At 34.0% G+C, this 26,194-nt stretch overlaps 1 protein-coding gene and 1 long non-coding RNA gene across 2 annotated transcripts; both read left to right on the top strand.

The window, feature by feature from the left end:
* Window positions 1–18,174: 18,174 nt before the first annotated feature.
* LOC149149745 (putative pectin methyltransferase QUA3) lies at window positions 18,175–19,681 on the top strand. Its single transcript, XM_089442577.1, has 4 exons — window positions 18,175–18,289; window positions 18,651–18,870; window positions 18,981–19,358; window positions 19,520–19,681. The coding sequence occupies exons 1-4, from the start codon at window positions 18,175–18,177 to the stop codon at window positions 19,521–19,523; spliced, it is 717 nt and encodes a 238-aa protein (XP_089298703.1). The 3' UTR covers window positions 19,524–19,681.
* A 1,977-nt stretch (window positions 19,682–21,658) lies between these two features.
* LOC149149744 (uncharacterized) lies at window positions 21,659–23,033 on the top strand. The gene is made up of 3 exons (XR_016263597.1): window positions 21,659–21,834; window positions 22,119–22,624; window positions 22,965–23,033. It is a non-coding gene; the product is annotated as an uncharacterized LOC149149744 (long non-coding RNA).
* The last annotated feature ends 3,161 nt before the right edge of the window (window positions 23,034–26,194 follow it).

The following is a 26,194-nucleotide window of genomic DNA, read 5'->3' as shown; positions in this document are numbered from 1 at the left end:
CCACAAATTAAAATGTGAAGCACAACCATTTCATTATTAAAATAATGTGATCATAATCACAAAAACAATTTTGTAAAGATAAAGTAATTGCTAGATTTCTTTTACCAATAAAAAATGTGTTGCAAAACGACTAAATATGTGTGAGCGCGTGGAGCTGGGTTACACTTTTTGGCAAAGTGCGGGCGTGTTTTGGTGAAAAAAGGATGCTTGATCAAGCAATTTTTAAGCGCTCGATCGAACCGTTTAAGCGCTTAAAAATAACTTGATCGAGTCCTTTTCTAACCCAAGTTAGAGGCTCGATTGAGAGTTATGGCTCAATTGAGCTTTATGGTTTGATCAAGCCCTATGGCTCGATCGAGCTTTATGGTTTGATCTAGCCCTATGGCTCGATTGAGTGTTATTTCTTATTAAAAACCCTAGTCGTAACTTGCGCAAGTCATTTTGCTCAAACTATGAGAAAAAAAAGAGTTTGACGAAAGATTTATAAGCTCGACCGAGATGGAGGAACTCAATCGAGCTTTCCATCAAACTCGCCAATGACCTAGAGGCTCAAGCCAAGGTAGGTTTCCTATCTTTTTTGTCTCTTTTATTTAATTTTTTTTACGAAATAAAATAAATTAATTAGAACAAAAAAAAAAAAAAAAAAAAAAAAAAAAAAAAAAAAAAAAAAAAAAAAAAAAAAACCTATCATACAAAAACTACAAAAAACAATGACGAAGACCACAAAAAACCACTAGGAAAATGCTTTAAAACTACAAAAAAAAACTATAAAACCACCAAGAAAACCCTTGAAAACCACCCAAAAAAAACTATAATTTAAGTTTTAAGTTCTTTTATTTTCATTGTATAAATTATCTGTAATGGAAGCATGTTTATTATAAAGATTTTCTATGGAAAATACTTTATTTTTTAATTACGTTGTAAGGAGTTCCTCTAAGAAAAAATCCCCTCCCATGCCACCTGTGTAGTTGTGAGTCATTGATTTTGATGTTAGATGATAGAAATAGTTTCTACCATTGGATTGATTGAAAACCGGTATTAATCAGTTACAATTCGTTCCTGAATGGCCTCACCCATCCTTTGAAAAGCTTGCGAGCTAGCTTGGTTAGGGCTGAGGGTTATTCTATGCCAAGTATATTCAGCGCTGCTATCCTGGAACACAATCAACTCACACAACACAACGCTCTTCTCGGTTTCGTTGTCAAAATAACTGCGGATTTGGATGGGAAGAGCAACAATATATGGGCTTTCCTTACAGAACTAAGGTGGAAGACAAAGTTTACACCACCAACGAGACTTCCCTGCACGAGTAGATACAGTTCTACTATGAAATATCGCTAGTAAGTTGTCGACCATATCAGTTTTTTTGAGATTGAACATGATTCTAGGGTGAATTCTAATTTATAACTCCTACTGTGTGGATTAACTGATGGATATGTCACAAGCATATTCGGGTTAACATGAATAGACACAACTTTAGATATTTATTTTGCAAATCTCCATTTTATTGTTATTAAATTTCAAGTTGTGTAAGTTGTGTGTTGTCGAATCTTCTAGGCATTATTGTTCAAGTATAAATTCACGGTGATGCATATGGAAGTGTGGTCGCCTAAGCTATTTTTCTTCTGGGAGACTACACCTCCCGAGGGTGGACAGATTGTGATAGCTCTTAGCGAAAGAATTGTGTAGCACATGGAAAAAAAAATGCCAGAATTTGAATATATATTGAAGAAAGTAGGTTTGGTTTTTAAAAATAACTATCCTTGTTGACAGTTGATGCACTTCTTTCATTGCCAAAAATTGGCAGACTACTCTTAGAATTTCAATTAATGATAAGTAGAGTTGTGGAGATGATGGGTTGTTCGAACTTCGAATGCTACGAGTATGGATGAGCAGAGTTTGTATTCGGACCATGGAGGTTGGTAGAGTTTCAGAAGGATACAAAGGGACATGTTTGGTTTAACAACATTGTGGGTTACGATGGAGGTAACAGAAACCAGTCACTGTTAATGGGAGATGGTTGTGATATTCTTGGTGAAGATGTGGATGTTTTTAAGACTGTAGTAAATGAAGAGTGCGTAAATTTGATTTGGGAGGCGGGAGATGTGTTGTTGGATAACATGGTTGCTTGGCATGTGAGAAGACTTTCAAAACCTCCACGTCGAATCCTTATCACCATGTGCAAGTAGGAGATTATTCACTTTTAGGGGATTGCTTGGATAGTGTGGTTTTGACCAATAATACTTTGGGTGCTTTACCATTTGGCAAGGTTGTGTTTTATAATCGACTCGACCATGTGATTCTATTGTTCTCATAATATTAAATATTACAATTTTTTAATTTTTAATTACCATTATCTTAAATATTTCATTCTTTTGGATAATTTACTTAATAAACATGTGATACATAGACATGAGATATGTAAGATACTGAAAATAATTTTTTGAAATAACATAATAATAATTTGTTATGAAACCAGCTCACAAAAAGATAGAAAAGATAGATGAATGCCTTATAATTCAGCCTCTTCGAGGGGGCAACCTCCTTACATTACATAAATGAATAATTCTTGGATGATTCAAATGACAAAACGTCCTTTCTATATATAGGAGTCTAAGGGGTCACAATATAACCAAGCCGACCTAACAATGATAATATAAAAACACAAAAATAACAATAGAGGGATTATGGGGCACAATAATAACAATATGGGGACAATAGGGGCACAACAATAACAATAAGTGATACAACGACAATAGTAATGGGGGAATCACTAGTATTATAGGGATCTAATATGCCCCTCTCCTTCAAAAAAGTGTTGTCCTCAACGCTTGAGTAGTTCTGGATGCTTATGTATAAAATTATCATCCTCCCATGTGGAATCTTCAACGGGTAAGTTCTTCCACTTGATGAGATACTCTGAAATTGATCGTTTTCGTAGCTGTTGAGTTCTTGTTTCTTTGAATTCTTCAGGTTCCAATATGATTTTTCCTTCCTCATCAAGTTCTGGCAATATCGTTTGAACTAGAAGTGTGTCACCTATAACCTTCTTTAAGCATGAAACATGGAAAACTGGTTGCACTCGGGAAGATGCAAAAAGCTCCAATTTGTATGCCATAGTACCTATCTTTTGCAACACCTTGTACGGACCATAATACTTTGGTGATAATTTATTATCCTTCTTAGCTTGCTTGAGGGATATTTGTTTATATGGTTGTAGCCGTAGGAATACCCAATCACCTACATCAAAACTTCTTTCACTACGATGTTGATCTGCCTACTATTTCATTCTATTCTGCGCCAAGGTGAGGTTATCCTTTAAGAGTTGGAGAACTTGTTGCTGATGCTCGATGTGATCTTCCACTGCTTGAACCTTAGAATTTTCTCTTAAATATGATGTGATGGATGGTGGATGATATCCATAAAGTGCCATAAATGGGGTCATTTTTGTTGCAGTATGGAAGGAAGTGTTATACCACCATTCAGCTAGAGGCAACCATTTGACCCATTGTGTCTGTTTATTAGATACAAAGCAACGAAGATATCCTTTCATACATTTTTTTACTATCTCAGTTTGCCCATCAGATTGAGGATGATAAGATGATCTATGAACTAACTGAGTACCGAGACAAGAAAATAATTATGTCCAAAAATTTCCAGTGAAAATGGGATCTCTGTCACTTACAATAATCTTTGGATTTCCATGTATCTTTTGAAATGTTTCCATAATTGCAATAGAAACTGTACTCGCTTTAAATGGATGAGATAATGCACAAAAGTGTGCATACTTGGTAAGTCTGTCAACTACCACCATGATAACACTCTTTCCTTCGGACTTGGGTAAACCTATGATAAAATCCATTGAAACCTTCTCCCAACGTTGGCTTGGAATGGATAAAGTTGTAATAGTCCTGGGGTCTTAATTGTTTCAACTTTAATTTGTTGGCAAACCAAACATTCTGCCACAAACTTTTGAATATCCGATTTGAGGCCATCCCAAAAAAATTCCTTCTTAACCCTGTGGTAGGTTTTTAGAAATCCTGAGTGCCCTCCTAAGAGAGAAGTGTGCAATTCCCTAAGAATCTTTTGTTTGAGTTACAAATTCTTACATAGGTATAATCGATCCTTGTACCATAACGAATCATTTTTCCAGCTAAATGTGTCAGATGTATTGGGATCTTGTTGTATCTTTTGAATGAGTGCCCACACTTCCTCATCATTCTTCCATTCATCCCTTGCTTCGTTTATCCAATCTGGTTGGATAATAGAAATGGCGCAAAGAAATGCTTCAACATCCTCATCCTTTCTTGAGAGTGCATCTGCCACAACATTTTGCCTCCCTTTTTTGTAAACAATTTCAAAGTCATAACCCAACATCTTTGTGACCCATTTTTGTTGCTCTTCTGAAGATAATCTTTGTTCAAAAAAGTATTTAAGACTATTATGATTTATTTTTACCTTGAAGTGTCTTCCCATTAGGTAGGGTTGCCATTTCTTAAGTGCATGTAGTATTGCCAACATTTCCTTCTCATAAATAGCTTTGTGTAAATTCTTTCCTTTGATTGGACGACTTTCAAAAGCAATGGGTATTTCTTCTTGCATTAAAACAACACCAGTTCCATTTCCTGAGGCATCACATTCCATAATAAAGGTTTTTGTGAAGTCCGGTGTAGCTAAGACTGGTACTTGGCACATTGCCTCTTTAAGATGTTCAAAGGCCTTCGTTGCTTCTGGATTCCATGAAAATGCATCTTTCTTCAATAATGTTGTTAGAGGTTTTTCTATTCTCTCATAATTCTTAACAAACTTTCGATAATACCCTATTAACTCGAGAAATCCTCGTAGATTTTTTATGGATGTGGGGATTTTCCATTCCTTAATGGTTTTAATTTTGCTAGGCTCTACCTTAACACCTTCATGAGATACAATATGACCTAGATATTCCACCTCTTGTACTCCAAAGAAACATTTGGAGATTTTTGCATTTAATTGTTTCTCCTCCAATAGTTTGAGCATCATGTCAACATGTTGGACATGATCCTTCCGAGACTTGTTGTAGATTAGTATATCATCAAAAAATACTAACACAAATTTTCTAAGGAAGGGTTTGAAAATGGAATTCATCAAACCTTGAAATGTAGAAGGTGCATTAGTAAGGCCAAAAGGCATGACCAAAAATTCATAAAGATCCTCATGAGTTCTAAATGTTGTTTTTGGAATGTCTTCAGTCTTCATTCTGATTTGATGATATCCTGAACAAATATCCAACTTGGTGAAGTAAATTGATCCATGCAATTCATCCAATAATTCATCAATGACAGGAATGGGAAATTTATCTTTAATAGTGAGCTTGTTCAGCTCCTTATAATCTGGACACATGTGCCCTGATCCATCCTTCTTGTGAATCAATACTATTGGAGCAGAGAAAGAAATTTGACTAGGTTGAATTATACCAGCCTCTAGCATTTCTGTAACCATACATTCAATTTCACTCTTTTGGACATAGGGATTTTTGTAAGGCCTGATGTTTGTAGGAACACTTCCTGGAATCAAATTAATAGCATGATCATGATCACGAATAGGTGGGAGGCCTTTGGGAATCTCAAATACCTTGGAATGATTGTCCAATACTTTTTGGAGATCTGGAGAAATGGATGATATCAATGTGGGAACCTCCAGTGAACATAATTGTGAAATTATGTCTCGTTGTTCTTTGTTTAGAAGCTTTGTCATCCCATTAGAACTGATTATCTTTCTTGGTTTCCCTGTGATACCCCTTACTTCAACTTCCTTTCCTTCTGAAGAGAATTTCATGAAAATTTCTTGAAAATTAAAAGCTATTGTACCCAAGGATTGTAGCCATTAGACTCCTAGTACAACATCAGCACCACCCATTGGAATGGAAAGCATTGGGCTATTCAATACATATTCTCCCATGGATAGCTTGATGTTATGGCACTTTCCTGAGCAATTTATAGTTCCTTCACTTGCAACCATCACTTGACACTCTGGTGTTGGATAAAGGAAGAAATTCAATTCCTTGGCTATCTTACAATGAATAAAATTATGGGTACTTCCCGAATAAATCAACACTATTACCTTTTTCTTCTTGATATGCCCTTCTATCTTGATAGTTTGAGGAGTGGTAATTCCAGCCAATGCATTACAAGATATGGTCGGATTCATTTCTTCTTTTTCAAAGGTTTGTTCTTGGTGCATATCCTCTTCTTTTGACGTTTATTGTTCCTTTTCTTCTTCCTCTTCACAATCTATGTAAAATAATTTCTTCTCGACACACTTATGACCTTTAGTGTATTTGTTATCACAATTGTAACAAAGCCCTTTTGCTTTTTTTTCTTCCAATTGTTGTGGTGTCAACCTTGTAGGTTGTGGATGGCTAGGGGCAGTAACACTTCCATCTTTATGATTGTGAGTGGTAGGCTTCCTTGTTGCCATAATTTTGCTTTCCATTTTTCTTGCCAACCTGAATGCCTTCTCCAATGAATCTGGTTCCCAAAGGCAAACCCCATGTTGGATTTTATCTTTTAAAGTCCCTATGAACACATCAATCCTATGCTCCTCTGGAATATCTTTTACCCTTATATTCAATTTTTGGAAGTCCTCAATGTGCTCCATCATTGAACCCTTTTGTTTGAGATTTATCAATTGGCTAAAAAAAGTGTTGCTTTTTGTATCCTCATAATGTGCTATCATTTCATCCGTAAAAATAGCTTAAGTGACAATTTGTTTACGAAAGCAAAGCCATCGATACCATACACACTGATTTGGTTCGAAATATAAAGTTGTAATGCGTACCTTTTGTGTGTTTTTCACATTATGGAGATTGAAAAATTGCTCCATCTGTAGTATCCATGTTCCAGGATCCTTGCCATCAAACTTCCTCATGTCGATATTTGGAACATGGTGGTTCTTCGATCTAACGTTAGATTCTATGAAATTATGATTAGCATTTATTTTGTTCTCATCATGAGTTTCCTTTACTACCATTTCGCCATTAGTAAGCATTTCTTGTAGAAACTTTGTCAAATCTATCTTCAAATTTGTCTGCAAATCTTCCATGCATTTCTTTAAATCATCCATCTTAGTTTCCATGCCATCCATCTTAGCTTCCACATCATTCATCTTAGGTTCTACGCTTTTCTTTAAACCATCCATCTTAGCTTCCATGCCTTTCTTTAAACCATTCATCTTAGCTTCTCCATCTTTCTTTAAACCATCCATCTTATTTTCTATTACTTTTTGTGCGAGTGAAATTTGTTGCACTTGGTCTCGTAATTTTGATATATCATGTTGCATTTCTTCCTATTCTTCATAAGTCATGCTAGAGCTTTCAGTTTGCTTACTAGGTGTTTCCATTTTCTTTCTTCAGGGCATCAATTACCGATAATAATGCTTCACTATGCCCTTTGAATTCCTTCAAACTAATTTTTTACACCAAGCTTATGCAAAAATTAAAAAAAAAATCTACACACCTTTTTTTCACTTTATAGGAACTCGATATTTAATCTGATGTATCTCTGTAATTTTGGATCTCCCAGTTCTGAAATTACGACCTGCAGTAGCCCTTTGCGTCTTCTTTCCAATTCCACCAGTCTGATCGAAATTGGATTCTCCAAGAAAGAGTTATGCACAAGCTCCCAAGATGACCTGATTATATACCTTTTCAGAAGAGTGAACTTGTATGCAGTGTCACGTGTCACTGTTTTGACCTTCGGATCTGAAAAATATATACAGGAACCTACTGTCCGTCCTCTTTTTGTAACTTCTTATGAAATTTCAATCTGATGCTCAGAGAGACAGTTATGACGATTTTACCCAGGTGACTTGTTTGGAATGTAATTCAGGGGTCTGCAAAAACCCTAACTTCCTCAAATTATATCTCTGAAAATATGGTGAGACAGGATCTGAAATTCGGAGCCGAGGTTCAGATTGATATCTTCTCAAATGGGTTTTTGTGGTAGCTTCTGAAACTTCGCAGAGAAAGAGTTATAACGAAGGTTCCACGATGACCTGTTTTAGATGAAATTCCGGCGCTTGCAAAAACCCTAACTTTCTCAGATCATATCTCCGAAAATATAGCGGGAAAAGATATGAAATTCGGACCCGAGGTTCAGCGAGATTTTGTCTCAAATGGGTTTTTTTTCGCTTCTGAAACGTCGCAGAAAAAAAGTTGTAGCAAAAATTCCACGATGACCTGTTTGGAGCAGCGAAACCCTAAAATCCAAAGCTCTGATATCAAATGTTATGAAACCAGCTCACAAAAAGATAGAAAAGATAGATGAATGCCTTAGAATTCAGCCTCTTCGAGGGGGCAACCTCCTTTACATTACATAAATGAACAATTCTTGGATGATTCAAATGATAGAACCTTCTTTCTATATATAAGAGTCAAGGGGTCACAATATAACCAAGTCGACCTAACAATAATAATATAAAGACACAAAAATAACAATAGAGGGATTATATGGGGCACAATAATAACAATATGGGGACAATAGAAGCACAAAAATAACAATAAAGGATACAACGACAATAGTAATAAAAGATTCACTAGTATTATAGAGACCTAACATAATTATAGATTATAAAAATAGTTTTTAAAATTGACTTTATAACCCAAATATAACAACCAAATAACCCATTCCTCTAAACACACGAAAAAGAATCATCACATTATAGATTTTACTTTTTGGTTACCATTACTTTCTATTATTTTCGTTGTTTTGGGTTACAGCAACATGGAGATGCTTTTGAATTGAAATTGCCTTCTTATTGGTATATAAATTTTAATAAATAAATTTGGCCATATGTAAACGAAACATATGTGAAAAGGATCGAATAAAGAAAAGTAAGTGTAACGTTTGTCATAGTATAAACCACATCAATGCTTATTAAAATTATTTTTGGAACTGGATGATTAATTGTTTTCATCGACGTTTCATTCTTTCAACTTGACAATGAATTTTGTTCTTTGCATATGCATTCTATAATTAACCTAACATGTTGTACTTTTTCTTGTAACATTTAGTGTACGTATTATTTACTAAACAAATAAATGTTGCACTTGAAGATCTCCATAATTCGCTTGACTTTTTAATTTCCTTCCCAAACGAAGATGTAAATCCTATCCAAATTTTTTTAATCTTAAAACCTTGATTTTAGCAAGTAGGAAAAGGTGTGAAACTAGGCATTCATATCTTCCACGAATTTGTGTATATGGTGATATTCAAAACATATTTACAAAAACTAAATTAAAATATTTAAAGGATTATAAGATTCAAGGATTTACCAAATTTTCATAGGATAAAATTCCCTAATATGCAAATTATTTTTATAATGTAAAATATTGAAAAATGTTTGTATTTCAAAATTTGAAAAAATTTTAAACCCGGAGAAATTTAATTTATTTAGGCACTTGATAAATATGTGCTTCATGGATTTCATGTGTTATTTTTCATTGGTTAAATTGCATTTTTAATACTTAAATAGATACAATGCCTTGAAAGTCCTCTTGGACACTTACATTTCGTAGACTACACAACTTAAAATTTGCTATTCCAACAACTTTTTGTTAGATTTTATAAAAATGGCCAAAACATAAATAAAGTTTTAAAATATTTTAACCATAATAAAAAAAAATTAATTAGTTTATATACATGCATTCATAGTTGACATTGAAATACTTTATTTATGAATCACATTGTCCATATTAAAATGATTTTATGTTGTTAATATATTTTTAAATACATATCAATATTATTAAATGTTAGATAAAAAAAATATTTATTTATTTTCCATATTAGATATTTTCATTATTATTAATACTTTTTGAATGCTACATATCTATTTTCTATTAAAAAATAAATGAATTACACATTATACTCTTATTAAGAATAACTCAATTATTTTATTATAATTACTTTTGAGTATTGAAATATAAACATAAACATACACATATTTAAAGATATTTTTGTATTGAAATGTTTTATTTTCACATCTCTTTAGTAAAGGGTAATCATATTAAGAATGAACTGAGTGGTCATAGTGAGAGTGGGAATATTGATGTTTTATAATTCTTTTAATTAAAACTAACAAAATATGTATATTTTTTTTAGTATCCAACAATTCATTCAGGTGATGTGGTTTTCCTTGAATAACATTTGCGTACATTAGCTAAAAATAGCCATACATTATCCTTTTTTATAAGAGTATATTATATTTTCTCATATGTTTACAATATTTAATATATAAACTACCTTCTATTTATTACATTAGTCATCTGATTTTAATAAATTACTCTTAGGGGTGACTAGACATGTGGAATCACATTATGTCTAGGTCTAACAACCGACACAGATAATCATGCTGAATACCTGGCTTTATGGAAGGGTCATGTTGATACTTAGCTTCATGGAAGAGTCTTGAGATTGCATTAAATAAAAACACAGCAATCCTCACGGTCTTTGAAGACTCTATGTCGTTCATTAGGCAACTTAATAGAGTTCAAATAACTTCAATTATGAATTCTCTTACAAAGGATAAAACACCAAGTTCATAAGTTTGAAAATATTGAGTTCTATTACATTTTAAGCCACCTAAATTCTGCAGGAGATTTGTCGGTTAAAAAAACAAATTTAGGTTAGGGAGAATTGTTGGTGAATATGGAACGGGCCATACTCTCCCATTCCTGGAAATGATTGTGGAAAAATTAAATTTCATTAAAGTCGACAGGCCAGCACAGTCGAACCATGGCAATACTCTGCATGATGAAGTTTCCGCTGAAGCAGAGAAGGAGCTACAACACAAGCAAGGCCCAAGCTTAGTACTCAGCTTAGTACTCTGGCAAGCTGGGAAATGGATTCTTGTTATAATTTATTCCAGGGGTTTATTATGGAGTTTACAATAAAATATAAGGGGTCGTAGCTGTAAAAATAACCTCTTTCAGTTTTGAAATTTTGAACTGAATAGTGAAGAATCTGTAATGGATTCCAATCTTTTTATTAATAATTAATTTAAACCATAATTGTTTCTTCCCCAAAAAAAAGTTACTCTTATTTAATGTATGTTTAGCTTTTTCCCATTTTTATATATGTCTAATATGTTATACTTGGTTTGGTTTGCTATCTTTAGTTTCATAGTTTACGTTTATACTTGGCTCATATTTTTATACTAGTTCTTATTAGGATACGTTTTATCCTAGGCTTTTTATAAAAGCAGTTTCATTAAAATCTCAATTTAATTTTTATTGTCTAGGGTTCCAAATTCCTGGTTGTAATTTTAAATGGATGTATTTGTTAATAAAATTTATAATTAGCGTTTTACAGGGATCCATTCCAATAACAAATTCGAATGGATCAAATTTGATGATAGATTTTATATTTTTTAGAAATATACCTGAATACCAACCAAAAACCAAAATAAAAGAAGGGATAGCTATAAAATAATAAGAAGTCAAATATGTTAAAAAATAAACCCTAACAAAACTATAAAATCCTAAGAATATATTCCAAGTTAAAAGATCACAAAATGATATACAATTTGTATATCTTTATCTTTCTTTTTCTAAAGCGAGTCGTAATAACTAAAATGCAATTTTGAGTATCCATACCTTTTTTTTACAAGTAAAAACTTGCCACTTAATTATTTTTTATAGAAATATTGAAAGAATAACATCAAAACAAAATAAGTATAAACTCATAAATTAGCTTACCCTTCACCCAGGAAAAGATATGTCAGTATCATATACGCTTATACCCTTCACCGAGAAAAAGATATACAAGTATGATATACTCTTATAGACTTACATGTCTTTTAATCATATTGTCAACCACAATTCACTAAGATAATTCATAGTTGTCCTATAATAATATACCATTGCCTATAAAATTTGTCATGAGTTGATATGTTGAGGGTGCAATATCCTTTTGTTTGGTGAATAATAGATAGACTTCACCAAATAAACTTTATTTGGGTTAAATAAGTCAACAAACTAATTTCCTACGTAAACACAATGAAATCTGTTTCAATAACATAAATAACATAACATATAATGTACATAAAATATCTCATAATCATAATCATAATCATAATCATATTATTATTATTATTATTTTTTTTTTTGAATAAATATGATTAAATTATTCTTCTTAAATATACACGGTGTGTCTACCTCTGTCGAGGATCAAAGACATGAATGAATGATTATGTAACACCACCCATTCTCATTCCTAACTGCAACATGTTGTTTCGTTCTGCTCGATGAATAAAAAGCTTGGGTTTCTCTGCTTAGGGTTCCGTGTGAGCTACTTAAATTTCCTCAGCGTAGTACAATTAAATCCATGGTGTGGCATGTTTGAATGTTTATTGCAATCCGAGATGGCAAGGGCTAACCAGCCATATATTGAGTCATAAATGCCTTTGCCAGCTATGTATGTGGTGCACATCAGACAGGATGGCATAGGATGACATACATAACTCCGGCGGGCGACCTCGCGTTTCCGGTGACATACGCGGGACCCACCAACGAGGGCCCTCCCGCCCCATCTCGTTTTTGACTACAGGGTGGAAACGACGGCTGTTAACAAATTCCAACACGGCCTGCATTTGTTTAATAACAGCAATGGCAGAAGCTCATAAGTGCTGTCCTGTTTGAATTTTAATGCGTAAAACTGTGATTAAAAAATTCAGTTCACGGCTACATCTCATGCACAGCACGAGCGTTGGATTGCCAACCTTTCAGTCTGAATTTTTGTGTTTTTTCACTAATCATTTTTATTTAAATTTGGATTCAAATTAGCAACACGTTTTGTAGGTAACAATGTTTAACAATTATATCAACAATTCTGCGTACCAAATCACATAACGATTTTTAATTTCTACGCATTTCGAACCAGTTTAATAAAAAAAATTAATTTATATTTGATATTAAATTTAGTTATAAAAATATATTTTATCATGAACTGAATATTCATGAACTGAAAGAAACCACATATCTGGAATATAAAAAATTAATTTATATTTGATATTAAATTTAGTTATAAAAATATATTTTATCATGAACTGAATATTCACCTTATGACACTAGGTTTTCTTGTTGTGGTTCTTGACATGTTGAGGACAAGAAGGCCATTTACAAAGTCAGATAGTGGTTTTAGGGTAGTGTCAGTGTCTTCATGCAGCCCTGGACTCCCATTTTTGATATGGTAACAACATCAATCTCCACAGCTCCAGTTTGGGTAAGGCTTCTAAACCTTCCCCTACAACTTTGGAATCTTCCATCGTTATGTGATATATTAGGACTGTGTTAGGAATTTTTTCTTTCCATAGCCCTAAAACTGAATTTTTTTATAAGACTACTTATGCTAAGATATGTATGGAGATGGACTTCAACAAGGGTTTTCCTGCTGAAATTAATTTAACGGCTCCAAACTATGTTTAGGTCCAAAATCTCGACCATGAAAATGTTTCATTCAGGTGTAGAGTATCCTATGAAATTGTGCATGTAATTAAAAATTGCCCCAAGTGTTCACATAACAACAAAGTTCAAAAAAAGAACCAAAGGTCCAAATGGTGGGAAGGAGCTCAAGGTGATCACTATATGGTATACAAAGAGGAAGAGTCTCAGAATAAGAAAGAATCATAAGATAAGTAGGAAACCAATACTACAAAAAAAAATGCATCAATGGCAACAAAAATCAAATAGGAAAAAACACATGCCCGTGAGGATCCTCCAGACTCGGCGAAAGTGGAAAAGCAGCAAACCCTCCTGGAACACGGATCCTTTCCAAAATCCACAAGGAATTTTGCTGGAAAATTATCTTCTTGGGCAAATCGGGCAGATGAGGAAGAATTCCAAAATATAATGTTTACTTGCTTAAGAATGATCCGACGAAATTAGCAGAAAACACGGGGTAGACTCAAATTGGAAAGAAAGGAAAAGGTATTCCACCAAGAAAATCAAGAAGTCAGACTAAATCAAAATAAAAGCAATGAATAATGGGATGTAAATGTGTCTCGATATTGTGGGTTTCCTGGAATTTTTTTAGTTAGAAAGGGACTAAAATTTGTGTCATGGGGAACTAGCTAGCTTGAGGGTTTGGGTTGAGCATATGTGCTCAATTTCAAACCGGCAAGGAAGATTGGAAAATGTAAAGGTTGTGGCCTTGTAACCATATTTTTTTAATAATACATATCTCCACCCATTTCTTTAAAAAAATATTATTAAAAAGAGATAAAGTTAAGTGGAAGTTTTATTGTTATCATAAAAAAATGAATATATATATATATATATATATATATATATATATATATATATATATATATATATTAACAGGAATGAGTACTCATTGTACTAAATTCGCGCCTCATCACTGCAAATACCTGGGAGAATTACATTGTCAAGTTGTTCTTGGGCATCTGGGATGTCAAATTGTAACTAGCTACCCTTACCCAGATTACAACAAAAACCCCATAGTCTATCAATACTTTTATTTTCTGAGTAGTATGTATACGACAAAATTGGAATAAAAGCCATAAACATTTGAAACCAAACATTACATAATTGTTTAATTAGAAGTATTTGTTAGGTGATTCAGGTCAATGTCCCGAGGTGGTTCCATCGTTGGGCTAGCTAGTTGGGCACCTTGTAGCTTGAGGTCCAAAATAATGTTGCAGGGAGCATCAACTAAATCCTCCAAGCATGAGATTCTCTACTGCTAAGCCACAATTATGTCCATGGTGTTGCAATTAGAGGCCCTTTGTTGGTATAACATGACATGCAAGTTATAGATTTTGAAATCGATAATTGCATGCTCTTTTTTCAGTGGTCACATATAGATGGGGTTAAAGAGTCAAAAGTTGATGAACTTGAATCCATGGGAGGGGCACACTGAAGTTGGAGATGAGAGAGTAATGAAAGACCAACTAGGGAAAGAACAAAGACAAGTTGTAGGTGGCCAATAAACTTCCCAATATTCAGAATATTTCGTTCAAATGGCCAGATAACACAAGTAGAAATTGCAAGCTCAAATATAGAGATAATACCCAGAAAAGAAAGGCAGACCACTCTTAATTGTGACTCATTACCTCTGACAAAGCTATGAACTGAGACCATGAAGCTATCAGAATTGTTCTAGATTCTCACAAGGCTAAGGGAAGAGAAAATTGTAATGTTTACCTCAGAGCCAGAGAGGGAAAGATGTCAACTTACCCAACTACAATGGTGCTTTACCCACGAATAGAGCTCACAATGGAAGGAGGTTCAAGGAGCAACCCAAAGCTTATTGTTGAGATTCCAGTTGCTCCAATGTATGGACACCACTCTTGCTATCGAAACTTCCCTTTGGAAATTTCTCAGTGGATAACAAAACCAAAACGCTCGCAAGGAGTGAATAATAATTTGCGTCCTCTCCTCAATTTATTCACGATGCAATCCAATAGCCACATACGATCTTGAAATTCCACATTATGGGTTCTAGTGTGTCGAGACAATGCAATCATCACAAAACTAACTAAGAAGACACCTTCCTCATATGCCATGAGCTCAAGATTAAGAGCAAGTCTAATCTTCAACATTATGATTAAATGAGGCACAATAGTAGAGATGAAACTTTGGCAAAGCATGAAATCTTGCACAAGGGTGAGTTTGATCTGTGCATGGGACCATTAATTGTGTCACACTTGCATGAGGTCGGTGCCCAAGAGATGCCACATTGGGCTGGCGTGAGGCCTCCCTTGTAATCATTCTTGGATGTGAAAAATTAAAATTATGCATAAACATATTATATGAAGAAAGGGATATGGGAGGGGATTCAGAATAGGTAGGGGGCGTGGCTGAATGGGAGGATTAGGAATAGGGGATATTAGGGAGTCAACCATGGACACCATTGGGGAATGGGAACAAAAAGGACTAGAGGGAATATGATAGTCAACCATGGGCATATTTAGGGAATAGTAACATAACCATTGATACCATTTATATTGGTTTGTTCTTCACCCAAAGGACAAGCCTTATTGGCGAGGAGATTTGCTTCAAAATTGAGGATTTTGAGTATATGGAAGGAGGAGGAGCTACAGAAAGATTGGAGGATACCTTTGATTCGTTGAAACAACAAACTTAACATGTTATTTTTTGGAGTGGTGTTGGTTCTCAAGTGTTGAATAATAAGGAAAGAGTCTCCCAAAATGGTAATGTCTTAGACACCTCGGTGGTGAGCTATTGCTAATCCCAAATAGAGATCATATATCTCTGCTTGGTTGTTGGATTTTCTGCCTAGTCCCCATGAAAATTGGTTCACAATTATTCCTTCGAGACTTAGTAGTATCCTTCTCCTCCTGCCACTCCTTAAAAAAATGAAAAAATGAAATACCTTCCCCTCCTGCAACTCCTTAAAAAAAATGAAAAAATGAAATACCTTCCCCTCCCGCCACTCCTTAAAAAAATTAAAAAATGAAAAACATAAAATTTTCTTTTAAATTTAATAGTGTTAAAAAATGATTTATATATATATATATATATATAAATTTAAAAAAAATGAAGTGAAAATTTTAACATTATTAATAAAAATAAATAGAAATTTTATTCAAATTAATAAGGAGAAAAATAAAATCATTAAAAATAAAAAAGAAGTTAAGTATAATATTTAAATCTATAAGTATTTAAAAACTAAATTAAAAACTAATTCTATGATGACAAATTTTATGATTATTTAGAAGAGAAAAAAGTAAATAAATTATTTATTTTAATTCAGTAAGAAATAAAAGTAAATTTAAGAAAATAATAATCCTCTTTAAATTAAAATTAATGTATAAAATGACTTAGAAACTTCATAATAATTAAAAAAAAATATTGTTAAATATAATTAAATTTAACTTATAATAAAAGTAAAAGATTAAAAATATGGACGGAGTCTTTTCAAATATAAATATATACAATTAGCATCCAATATGAAATAGTTTTGAGTTTAAAATTCAATTATAAAGGGAATGACATCGGTCTCCTGCATTATTAAGGAGAATCGATTTTATGACTTCTCACTCAATAAGAATTTGATTAATTAAATTAATTCTTTGAGTTTGATTAATAAGAATTTGATTAATTAAATTAGTTTTTTAAGTTTATTTTTTCTTTAATAAATTATATGATGAGGAGGTATAATTTTAAAATTCATTTTATTATGTTTTTGAGTTTATGATTAAGTCAATCTAATTTTCATAACACTTTGATAATGATTAATGTCCACTAATGTTAATATGTAAAAATTTAATTCTTTATATAATAAAATTTTTTATTAATTTACTATATTTTAAATTCAAAGTTCAATAATATGTAAAAATTTAATTCTTTATATAATAAATTTTTTTATTAATTTACTATATTTTAAATTCAAAGTTCAATTCTAGTTCTAGTAAGTTATATAAAATAATTTAATATATAAAAAATAAAGAAATTTAATTATATGATGAGGAGGTATAATTTTAAAATTCATTTTATTATGTTTTTAGTCTATGATTCAGTCAATCTATTTTTCAGAACACTTTGATAATGATTAATGTCCACTAATGTTAATATGTAAAAATTTGATTCTTTATATAATAAAAAAAATTATTAATTTACTATATTTTAAATTCAAAGTTCAATTTTAGCTCTAGTAAGTTATATAAAATAATTTAATATATAAAAAAAAAAAAATTTACTAATGTAGAATTTAGTTTTAATTTTAATATTAAATTATATATAAAAAATCAAATTTATATCTAAAAATTTAAATTTATTTTAATAATTATTTTTAATATAAATATCATGATAAAATATATTTTTATAACTAAATTTAATATCAAATATAAATTAATTTTTTTTATTAAACTGGTTCGAAATGCGTAGAAATTAAAAATCGTTATGTGATTTGGTACGCAGAATTGTTGATATAATTGTTAAACATTGTTACCTACAAAACGTGTTGCTAATTTGAATCCAAATTTAAATAAAAATGATTAGTGAAAAAACACAAAAATTCAGACTGAAAGGTTGGCAATCCAACGCTCGTGCTGTGCATGAGATGTAGCCGTGAACTGAATTTTTTAATCACAGTTTTACGCATTAAAATTCAAACAGGACAGCACTTATGAGCTTCTGCCATTGCTGTTATTAAACAAATGCAGGCCGTGTTGGAATTTGTTAACAGCCGTCGTTTCCACCTTGTAGTCAAAAACGAGACGGGGCGGGCGGGCCCTCGTTGGTGGGTCCTGCGTATGTCACCCGAAACGCGAGGTCGCCCGTCGGAGTTATGTATGCCATCCTATGCCATCTTGGCTGACGTGCACCGCATACATAGCTGGCAAGGGCATTTATGACTCAATATATGGCTGGTTAGCCCTTGCGATCAGAGATATGGTTTTTATGGTTTAATTTTTTAAAATTTTCACTTTATTTTTAAACGTTTTTTTCGTCTTATTAGTTTATCAAAATGGGTTGACTCTGTATTATTTCAGTATTTTTTTTTAATTTTAACTAAAATTTGAAGAAGATGTTGAATATTTTTATTTTTTAAATCATTGATAATATACTCTGTCAAACAGATGAATCTTACATGAATCTTACATGATCGAGATGGACCGTTTGTTGTGATCAGGAGGCTACTTTGTCATCTCTGGACCTCCCGTGCAGTGGCCTAAACAAGAGAAAGAATGGGCTGACCTGCAGAATTTAGCGCACACATTATGTTACGAGTTGGTTATTATTGATGGCAACACTGCAATTTGGAAGAAACCTTCCAACAACTCGTGCTTCGCGTTGAAGAGTGTAACTGGACCTAATTTATGTGACGAACATGATGATCCCAACTTGGCATGGTAATTTATTCCATCTAGCGGTTGAAATTGTGTTTTTTGATGTAAAAATGTATATCACCAACTTGGAGCTTTGATCTCCTGGCTAACATTCTCTTTCAATCCGCTTACAGGTATGTACCATTGAAAGAGTGTATTAGCCAGTTTCCACCATTGAAAGAGAAAGAGAATAGTTTAATCGAGCTTCCAAAGTGGCCAAGCCGGTTGAACGAACCTCCTCAGCATGCTGTAGACATAAAGAATTTTCTGGATATATTTAAAGCTGATACACGGAGATGGCAAAGGAGAGTGACATACTATAAGAATGTGCTGAATCTGAAGTTAGGATCTTCAAGTGTACGCAATGTTATGGATATGAATGCAGGTTTTGGTGGCTTTGCAGCAGCACTTATTGCAGATCCTGTCTGGATCATGAACGTTGTTCCTACTTATACAACAAATACTCTTGCTGTGATTTATGACAGAGGCCTTATTGGAGTTTATCATGACTGGTAAGTTTATATTCCTTGAGAGTTTTGTTAAGTGTTTGAACTATATTGCTATGATCTGCAGAATTCACGTACTTAAAATTCCTACAACACTGCATCTTTGATTTCTGATTTTCCAATTGCCTTCCTTGGACGTTGAGTTCAATTTCAAATCAAGGTTCTAGTTAAGTTTGGTTGGCTCTTGGAACAACATCTCAAGTACCATAAGATGGGAATATTTGCTGCCCATGGATTTCCTTGGTTTGTTTCATCTTTTGATGGGAGAGTGCAAGCAAGAACACGTCTATACAATTTGAATAGTATGTACTTGCATTATGGTGAATTCTCTCTGGTGGTGCTTTGGGAACTAGGGCATCTTCAGATTTACATGATATTTAACTATTTTCTAGAGAGATCAGGGAACTCTGGGCACAAGTTTAATAGGATGGTGATTATGGCAATATTATTGAATATTCTATGACTAGAAATGTGATTTGGCAGGTATGAGGCCTTCTCTTCTTACCCTCGAACATATGATTTTATTCATGCAATTGGCATTGAATCTCTAATAAGAGATTTGAGTAGAGGTGGAAACAGGTGTCTTTCTGATCCTCCATTTGTATTTTGGGTTTTCTTCAGATTCCTGAACCTATCACTTTATATTATTTATATTCATGAACCTTGGTCTAAAGAATGATATCTCTCCTCCTCTGTGATAGGCATTCTTCAATCATCATTTTTAGTTCCATGTTAAATTTCATGTGTTACTTACTCATTGGTTTTGGATTTTATGCTTACAGATGTAGTCTTGTTGATTTGATGATTGAAATGGATAGAATTCTCCGGCCTGAAGGAACTGTTGTTGTCCAAGATACTCCTAAGGTCATTGATAGGGTTGCAAAGATTGCAAGTGCAATACGCTGGAGTACAGAAGTTTATGACACTGAGCCAGAGTCCAATCGCAAAGAGAAATTGCTAGTTACGTCGTAAGGCGTTTCCCTTTGAAATCAACTTTCCTCTTGGGTTACGTGTACATTTCTGAGCCTTTGATTTAAGTGTTAGATGATGAAAATAATCTTACCCATCCAATTGATTAGACCGGTATACGATGCGACCCAACAGATCGACGCTTGCCCTCGCTCGACGCTACACTACTTCCAGGTGCTTCTCCGTGTGGAGACCTTGCACTTGCCCTCACTCAGCGATACTATATTCCAGGACCCTGGATCTGTGGAAATCGACTTCAGGAAACCCTTCATATCAATCATAGGGTAGCAAATGATATTCTGACCCTTAGAACATACCCACTCTGCCACAGGACCCATGAGATGATTCCAGGAGGTCTCGCTCAGCCTTAAAAGGGCTTGGATTATCACCACTAGATGCCTTGGACTGTCACAGGTCCACTTCTGGACTTCGGTCTGTCGCGGGATGGCTACAGGAATTGCGATCTGTTACAGAATGGTTGCTCGGCATCAGGGTATGCATTTCCATTTTAGTTTGTCTCAGAGTATATGTCTGCTTTGATTTCCTATTTTCCAATTATTTTGGCTGTGGCATCGCATGGGCCGTGTTGTGGTTACTCTCTGATGCCTTGTCATTGTGTTTCGGTGGTTGTTCTCTTTGATCTCGATGTGATTAATTGGTTGAAAAGGCAAAGACCAGCTGTGGGCAGCTTCTTGGCTATTCACAAGTTCATCTGATCTTAGTACTTTTATATCAATACAAATATGAGGTCTCCATTTGCTTTTAAAAATAAGAAATTGTTATGGTGGCAACCAATGACTATATGGTATCGTTTGTTGCTTGCAGTCCTGCCTACTGTGCTAGATGTCACAGTGAACACTCCAGATCACTCTCAAGTTATTTTAAAGGTACGTTATCTCCTAAAAAATATTATCCAGTGCTTATGACGGTAGGTGGTAACATAAGTCTTGTCATAGATGTTCAATCCGGCTTTAAGAATTATGATGAATATAATCCAATCTTGCAGCATCCAGACCTATGGATAGTTATGTTTGGTTCGACAGAAGATTTTAATATATGTTTGTTTTATGGAAACAATGAATTTCCACAGACCGTATTCTTGATTTATGCCAATTATTAGCTATGAATGTGGAGACATGCCATCTAACCAACTATTCTTTATCCCATGAGGTAAGAAAATCAGTAGTTCAGAAGCTCATTAAATAATGGGATTGTTTGACAGGCTGGTGGATTGCAATTGACTGGTTCTGTTCAAGATATCATGTGGTATGACCCTACTTGCATTAACAACACAGGGGTTTGTGTCAAGATAGAAATAGCCATGTACAGTGAAACTGGTTCTATTATTAGTTTGTAAAGCTTAAGTGTGACCATGGCAACATTGGCCATCTTAGTTTTCTTGAAGTATCCATGACTTGGTAAAAACTTGAATTATACCAGGTTCGTGGCAACAGGTTGAGGGATTCATCAGATGTTGCAACCTTGAAGCCCTGTGCCCTTACTATTGTAGAAGGTAACCAATAACTCTGCTCCCCCATCTGAACAAGTCAGGGGAGATAGCTAGAAATTTTGTCTTGCCTTTCTTTAAAATATAAATGTTTTTATCTTGAAAAGGGGTCAGAAATAATGTTAAATCATAATATTAGAAAATTGTTCTCTTGTTTCTTGAAGTGATCTAAACTGAATTTCTACTTGCATACGTGCTTCAAATATATATGCAAAGAAGAATATGCATTGTTTATACTCAAAGTTTGCATAATACTCTATATATGATTTTCATTTATTTTTCCTTTGCAGAGGACTACACTGAAGAGCATGCAGTTGCACACATTAGAAGATTACTGGACATTGTTGCCTGTACAACATGCTTTGGTTCTTCAGGAAAGCAAGGGGAACCTCGGTCTGGGCAGGGAGGTGGAAAAGAATCAGCTCACTCAATGACAGAGAATGTGGCTGAACAAAACAACGATGTTGCTCTAAAGAAATCTTACCTAGCAATAAAGAAAGAAAAGAAGCAAACAAGGATGGAAAAGACAATAAACCAGAGACCTTTCAAAAAGTTGAAGGTAAGGTTGAGGCTAGTGAAAAAGAAAATGATGGAGAGGAGAACTCAAACCAACATTCTTCTAAGGGTGAAGGAAGAAAGAAATCCTTGAAAGAGGGGAAATCTGAGGCCATTGCAGCTATGGCTGCTGCCAAAGAGGCCACAGATAAAGGGGATATGACAGGAATGTGTCCTCCCTCTAAACTTGGCTAGTTCTATGAATTCTTCTCGTTCTCACATCTCTTGCCTCCTATCCAATGTTAGTATACCGTTCCCTGCAATTTTTTATAATTTGAAAGTAGTAGTTTTCAATCTTGTGTATAATAGAAATATTACGAGAATGCATATATCCCATACAAATATGGATATGATGTTGAAATATTTTCCATGTACTCTTCAAGCCATCAAACTATGGTTCTTTATTTGATTGTAATGCAAAGATTCCAGAAAATTTTGAACTGTGAAGCATGGCAAACAATGTGCACATTTCCAAGTTTAATTTTTTGATTTTCTTTGGAGCTTATGAGTTAGAACTTTGAAGGGAAAAAAACGTGAATTACGAATAGTATTTTAGTGACTAATGAAATTGGGATGTACAGTCATAAGGAAGTCCACAAGGAAATCTGTTGAAGACAAACGTCCTGGAGATTTTTTTTCTATAGACATGAGTGCTTCTTATCCAATCCTGCACTAATTTTGAGCTTCACCTCCATAATGGCTAGGAACTGAATTGTTTCTTCTGTAGATTTCTTATATTTGTCATGCCATTTCCCCTGATATACAGGTGAAGCTTTGCAATGGAAATTTGGTGACTGTAACAGCATCCACCAAAGGTTTTTATAGTGTTGGAAAGCAGCTTGTTCAAAGTCATGCACTTGTCAACTTGCTACAGCAGTTGAGCAGGGCTTTTGCAAATTTCTATAGACGTGAGCACTTCTTATCCAATCCTGCACTAATTTTGAGCTTCACCTCCATAATGGCTAGGAACTGAATTGTTTCTTCTGTAGATTTCTTATATTTCTCATGCCATTTCCCCTGAGGTGAAGCTTTGCAATGGAAAGTTGGTGACTGTAACAGCATCCACCAAAGGTTTTTATAGTGTTGGAAAGCAACTTGTTCAAAGTCATGCACTTGTTAACTTGCTACAGAAGTTGAGCAGGGCTTTTGCAAATGTGAGTATCTTTAAGGTCCAAACTATACTTCTATTGCACCTTATATTATTTAATTGCTTACAAGATGCCTTCTCTCGTGTTTAAGAAATTGACATCAGTGTTTAATGTTTGGGCATCAGTCTTCTCTTTGTGGGATCGATCTTCTGAATGTTTTAATTTCCTTCTAGCTATTAAGGATTTAAGAAATTATAATGATTTTGGATTTTGAAATAGTTTGTTGTGTTGATAAAAATTGAGGCTTGGACATATTTGTTGTAGACGCTTTCTTCATGGGCTACATCAAGTGTTGAAGAGGTTGCTTCAACTGGACCAGGCATTCGCTTTTTTCAACTTTATGTAAGTTTATCATTTCCACCCATATGATTGTCTTCCCATGTTTTTTAAGATGTAATTGAGTTCATATCCATCCAATTGTATTATAGGCTCCTAAACCAATGGTAAGATCAGTTATATTGCGTTGGGTTTACTAAATGTGGATGTATGAGTGGTGTTAAAATTTAGATGTCATTGTTGGCAGGTTTACAAGAATAGGAATGTTGTTGCACAACTTGTTAGAAGAGCGGAGAGGGCTGGTTTTAAGGCAATTGCACTGACTGTGGACACACCTCGACTTGGGCGGAGGGAGTCTGACATTAGAAATAGGTAGTGAAAATTCATTCTATTTTAGATTTGCTGACAGGACTAGGTAGACACATGGGATAAATCTTATATTTGGAGTATACTCCTCTTTAACGTTATGAGTTTGTACCCATGTTTTAACACTTTCTCAGCTCTCAATAAAAATCAGAACATTGTGGAATTCTTTTAGGATCAGAAGCGATGCTAGGGTTAGAAAAAGCATTTAGCACCTATAATGTATCAAACTTAAAATAAGTCAGAAGTCTCCATTTTATCTGGGATTCCTCTTTGTTCATCCCTTGTCTGACACTGAGGTATATAATGTTCTGAAAAGTCTCATTGTGATATCTACTAACAGAAGGCACGGGTCTAAAAATTGTTTAGTTTGAGTTTGTGAGTAGGATGTGAAATGGTTCAATTTAATCTGCATGGTTGTTTTTTATTTTTTTTACAAAGATAGCCCTTCAATTGCTTGCATATTATGAGTTTCTTATGGATTCCACAATCTCCCCTGTTTAGCTATTGTACCTTTAGCTAATACATAGTCATTTGAAAAATATGTACCTTCAGCTCCCGTATCTATTTTTTCACCAACTTTATGACTGCAATCAGATTAGATAAACATTGAATAGCTATAATTTTCAATTTTAGTCACCCTGTCTTGGGCCAAACTTTTGAACATTATGGCACCTCTTTCATTACAAGCATCAGGGGAATTGACATTATTACAAAGATTTTGGTTGATGTTGTATGTATCAGGTTCCGTCCCTGTATATTGGTTGATGTAACAAAGGTGGATCTAAGTACCACTATGTTGGGATTCAAGATATCAATGCCTATTATGATTGCTCCAACTGCCATGCAAAAGATGGCTCATCCCGAAGGTATGCATTAGATTATTGTATTACAGTTAACATCCTATTTTGATGCATATATTTTCTGAAAGTGAATCCATCATCTTTTACAGGAGAGTATGCTACTGCAAGAGCTGCTGGAACTATAATGGTTTGGGCATCGGTCTTCTCTTTGTGGGATCGATCTTTTGAATGTTTTAATTTCCTTCTAGCTATTAAGGATTTAAGAAATTATAATGATTTTGGATGTTGAAATAGTTTGTTGTGTTGATAAAAATTGAGGCTTGGACATATTTGTTGTGGACACTTTCTTCATGGGCTACATCAATTGTTGAAGAGGTTGCTTCAACTGGACCAGGCATTCGCTTTTTTCAACTTTATGTAAGTTTATCATTTCCACCCATATGATTGTCTTCCCATGTTTTCTGAGATGTAATTGAGTTCATATCCATCCAATTGTATTATAGGCTCCTAAACCAATGGTAAGATCAGTTATTTTAGATTTGCTGACAGGACTAGATAGACACGTGGGATAAATCTTATATTCAGAGTATACTCCTCTTTAACGTTATGAGTTTGTACCCATGTTTTAACACTTTCTCGGCTCTCAATAAAAATCAGAACATTGTGGAATTATTTTAGGATCAGAAGTGACGCTAGGGTTAGAAAAAGCATTTAGCACCATAATGTATCAAACTTAAAATAAGTCGGAAGTCTCCATTTTATCTGGGATTCCTCTTTGTTCATCCCTTGTCTGACATTGAGGTATCTAATGTTATGAAAAGTCTCATTTTGATATCCACTCATACATGCTAGACAGTAAGGCACACCTCTGTGTTGAGATTCAATTCTGGATCCATAATTGTTTTTGACTTCTATTGATTTTTCTTTGTCAAAAATTTAGATTCGCATTGCCTCAAATTGTGCTTCTGCTTCCCCTCAAAAGAGACCATCAATGAAGGAGGTATTGCATTTTCTAGAAAAAATGCCATCATCCACAACCGATTAACCAATTCTTTCTTCCTATGTAGCATCCTTGCTTTGACATAATTTGGACAGAGACGAGGACTTACACCCACATTCCGTATTCAACAGCTCTACTTAGACATTGACATAACTGATATAGACACCTCTATGATTGGGACTCAGATAAACTCTGCTATCAACTCAGCTGCTTATGAAATC

This window comes from Pinus tabuliformis, chromosome 9, assembly GCF_031772625.1.
Source record: "Pinus tabuliformis cultivar Carrire ecotype Pingquan chromosome 9, CPIR1, whole genome shotgun sequence".
NCBI classification, from domain to species: domain Eukaryota; kingdom Viridiplantae; phylum Streptophyta; class Pinopsida; order Pinales; family Pinaceae; genus Pinus; species Pinus tabuliformis.
The sequence above is the reverse complement of the archived record's forward strand: the minus strand, read 5'-3'. Positions and strand labels throughout refer to the sequence as shown.

Excerpts from the sequence above, each read along its gene's own strand:
- LOC149149745 (XM_089442577.1), top strand. The coding sequence starts at position 18,175 with ATGCAGGCCGTGTTGGAATTTGTTAACAGCCGTCGTTTCCACCTTGTA. Across the intron at positions 18,290-18,650 it reads TATGTCACCCGAAACGCGAG|GAGGCTACTTTGTCATCTCT; the intron begins GTCGCCCGTCGG and ends TGTTGTGATCAG. Across the intron at positions 18,871-18,980 it reads GATGATCCCAACTTGGCATG|GTATGTACCATTGAAAGAGT; the intron begins GTAATTTATTCC and ends ATCCGCTTACAG.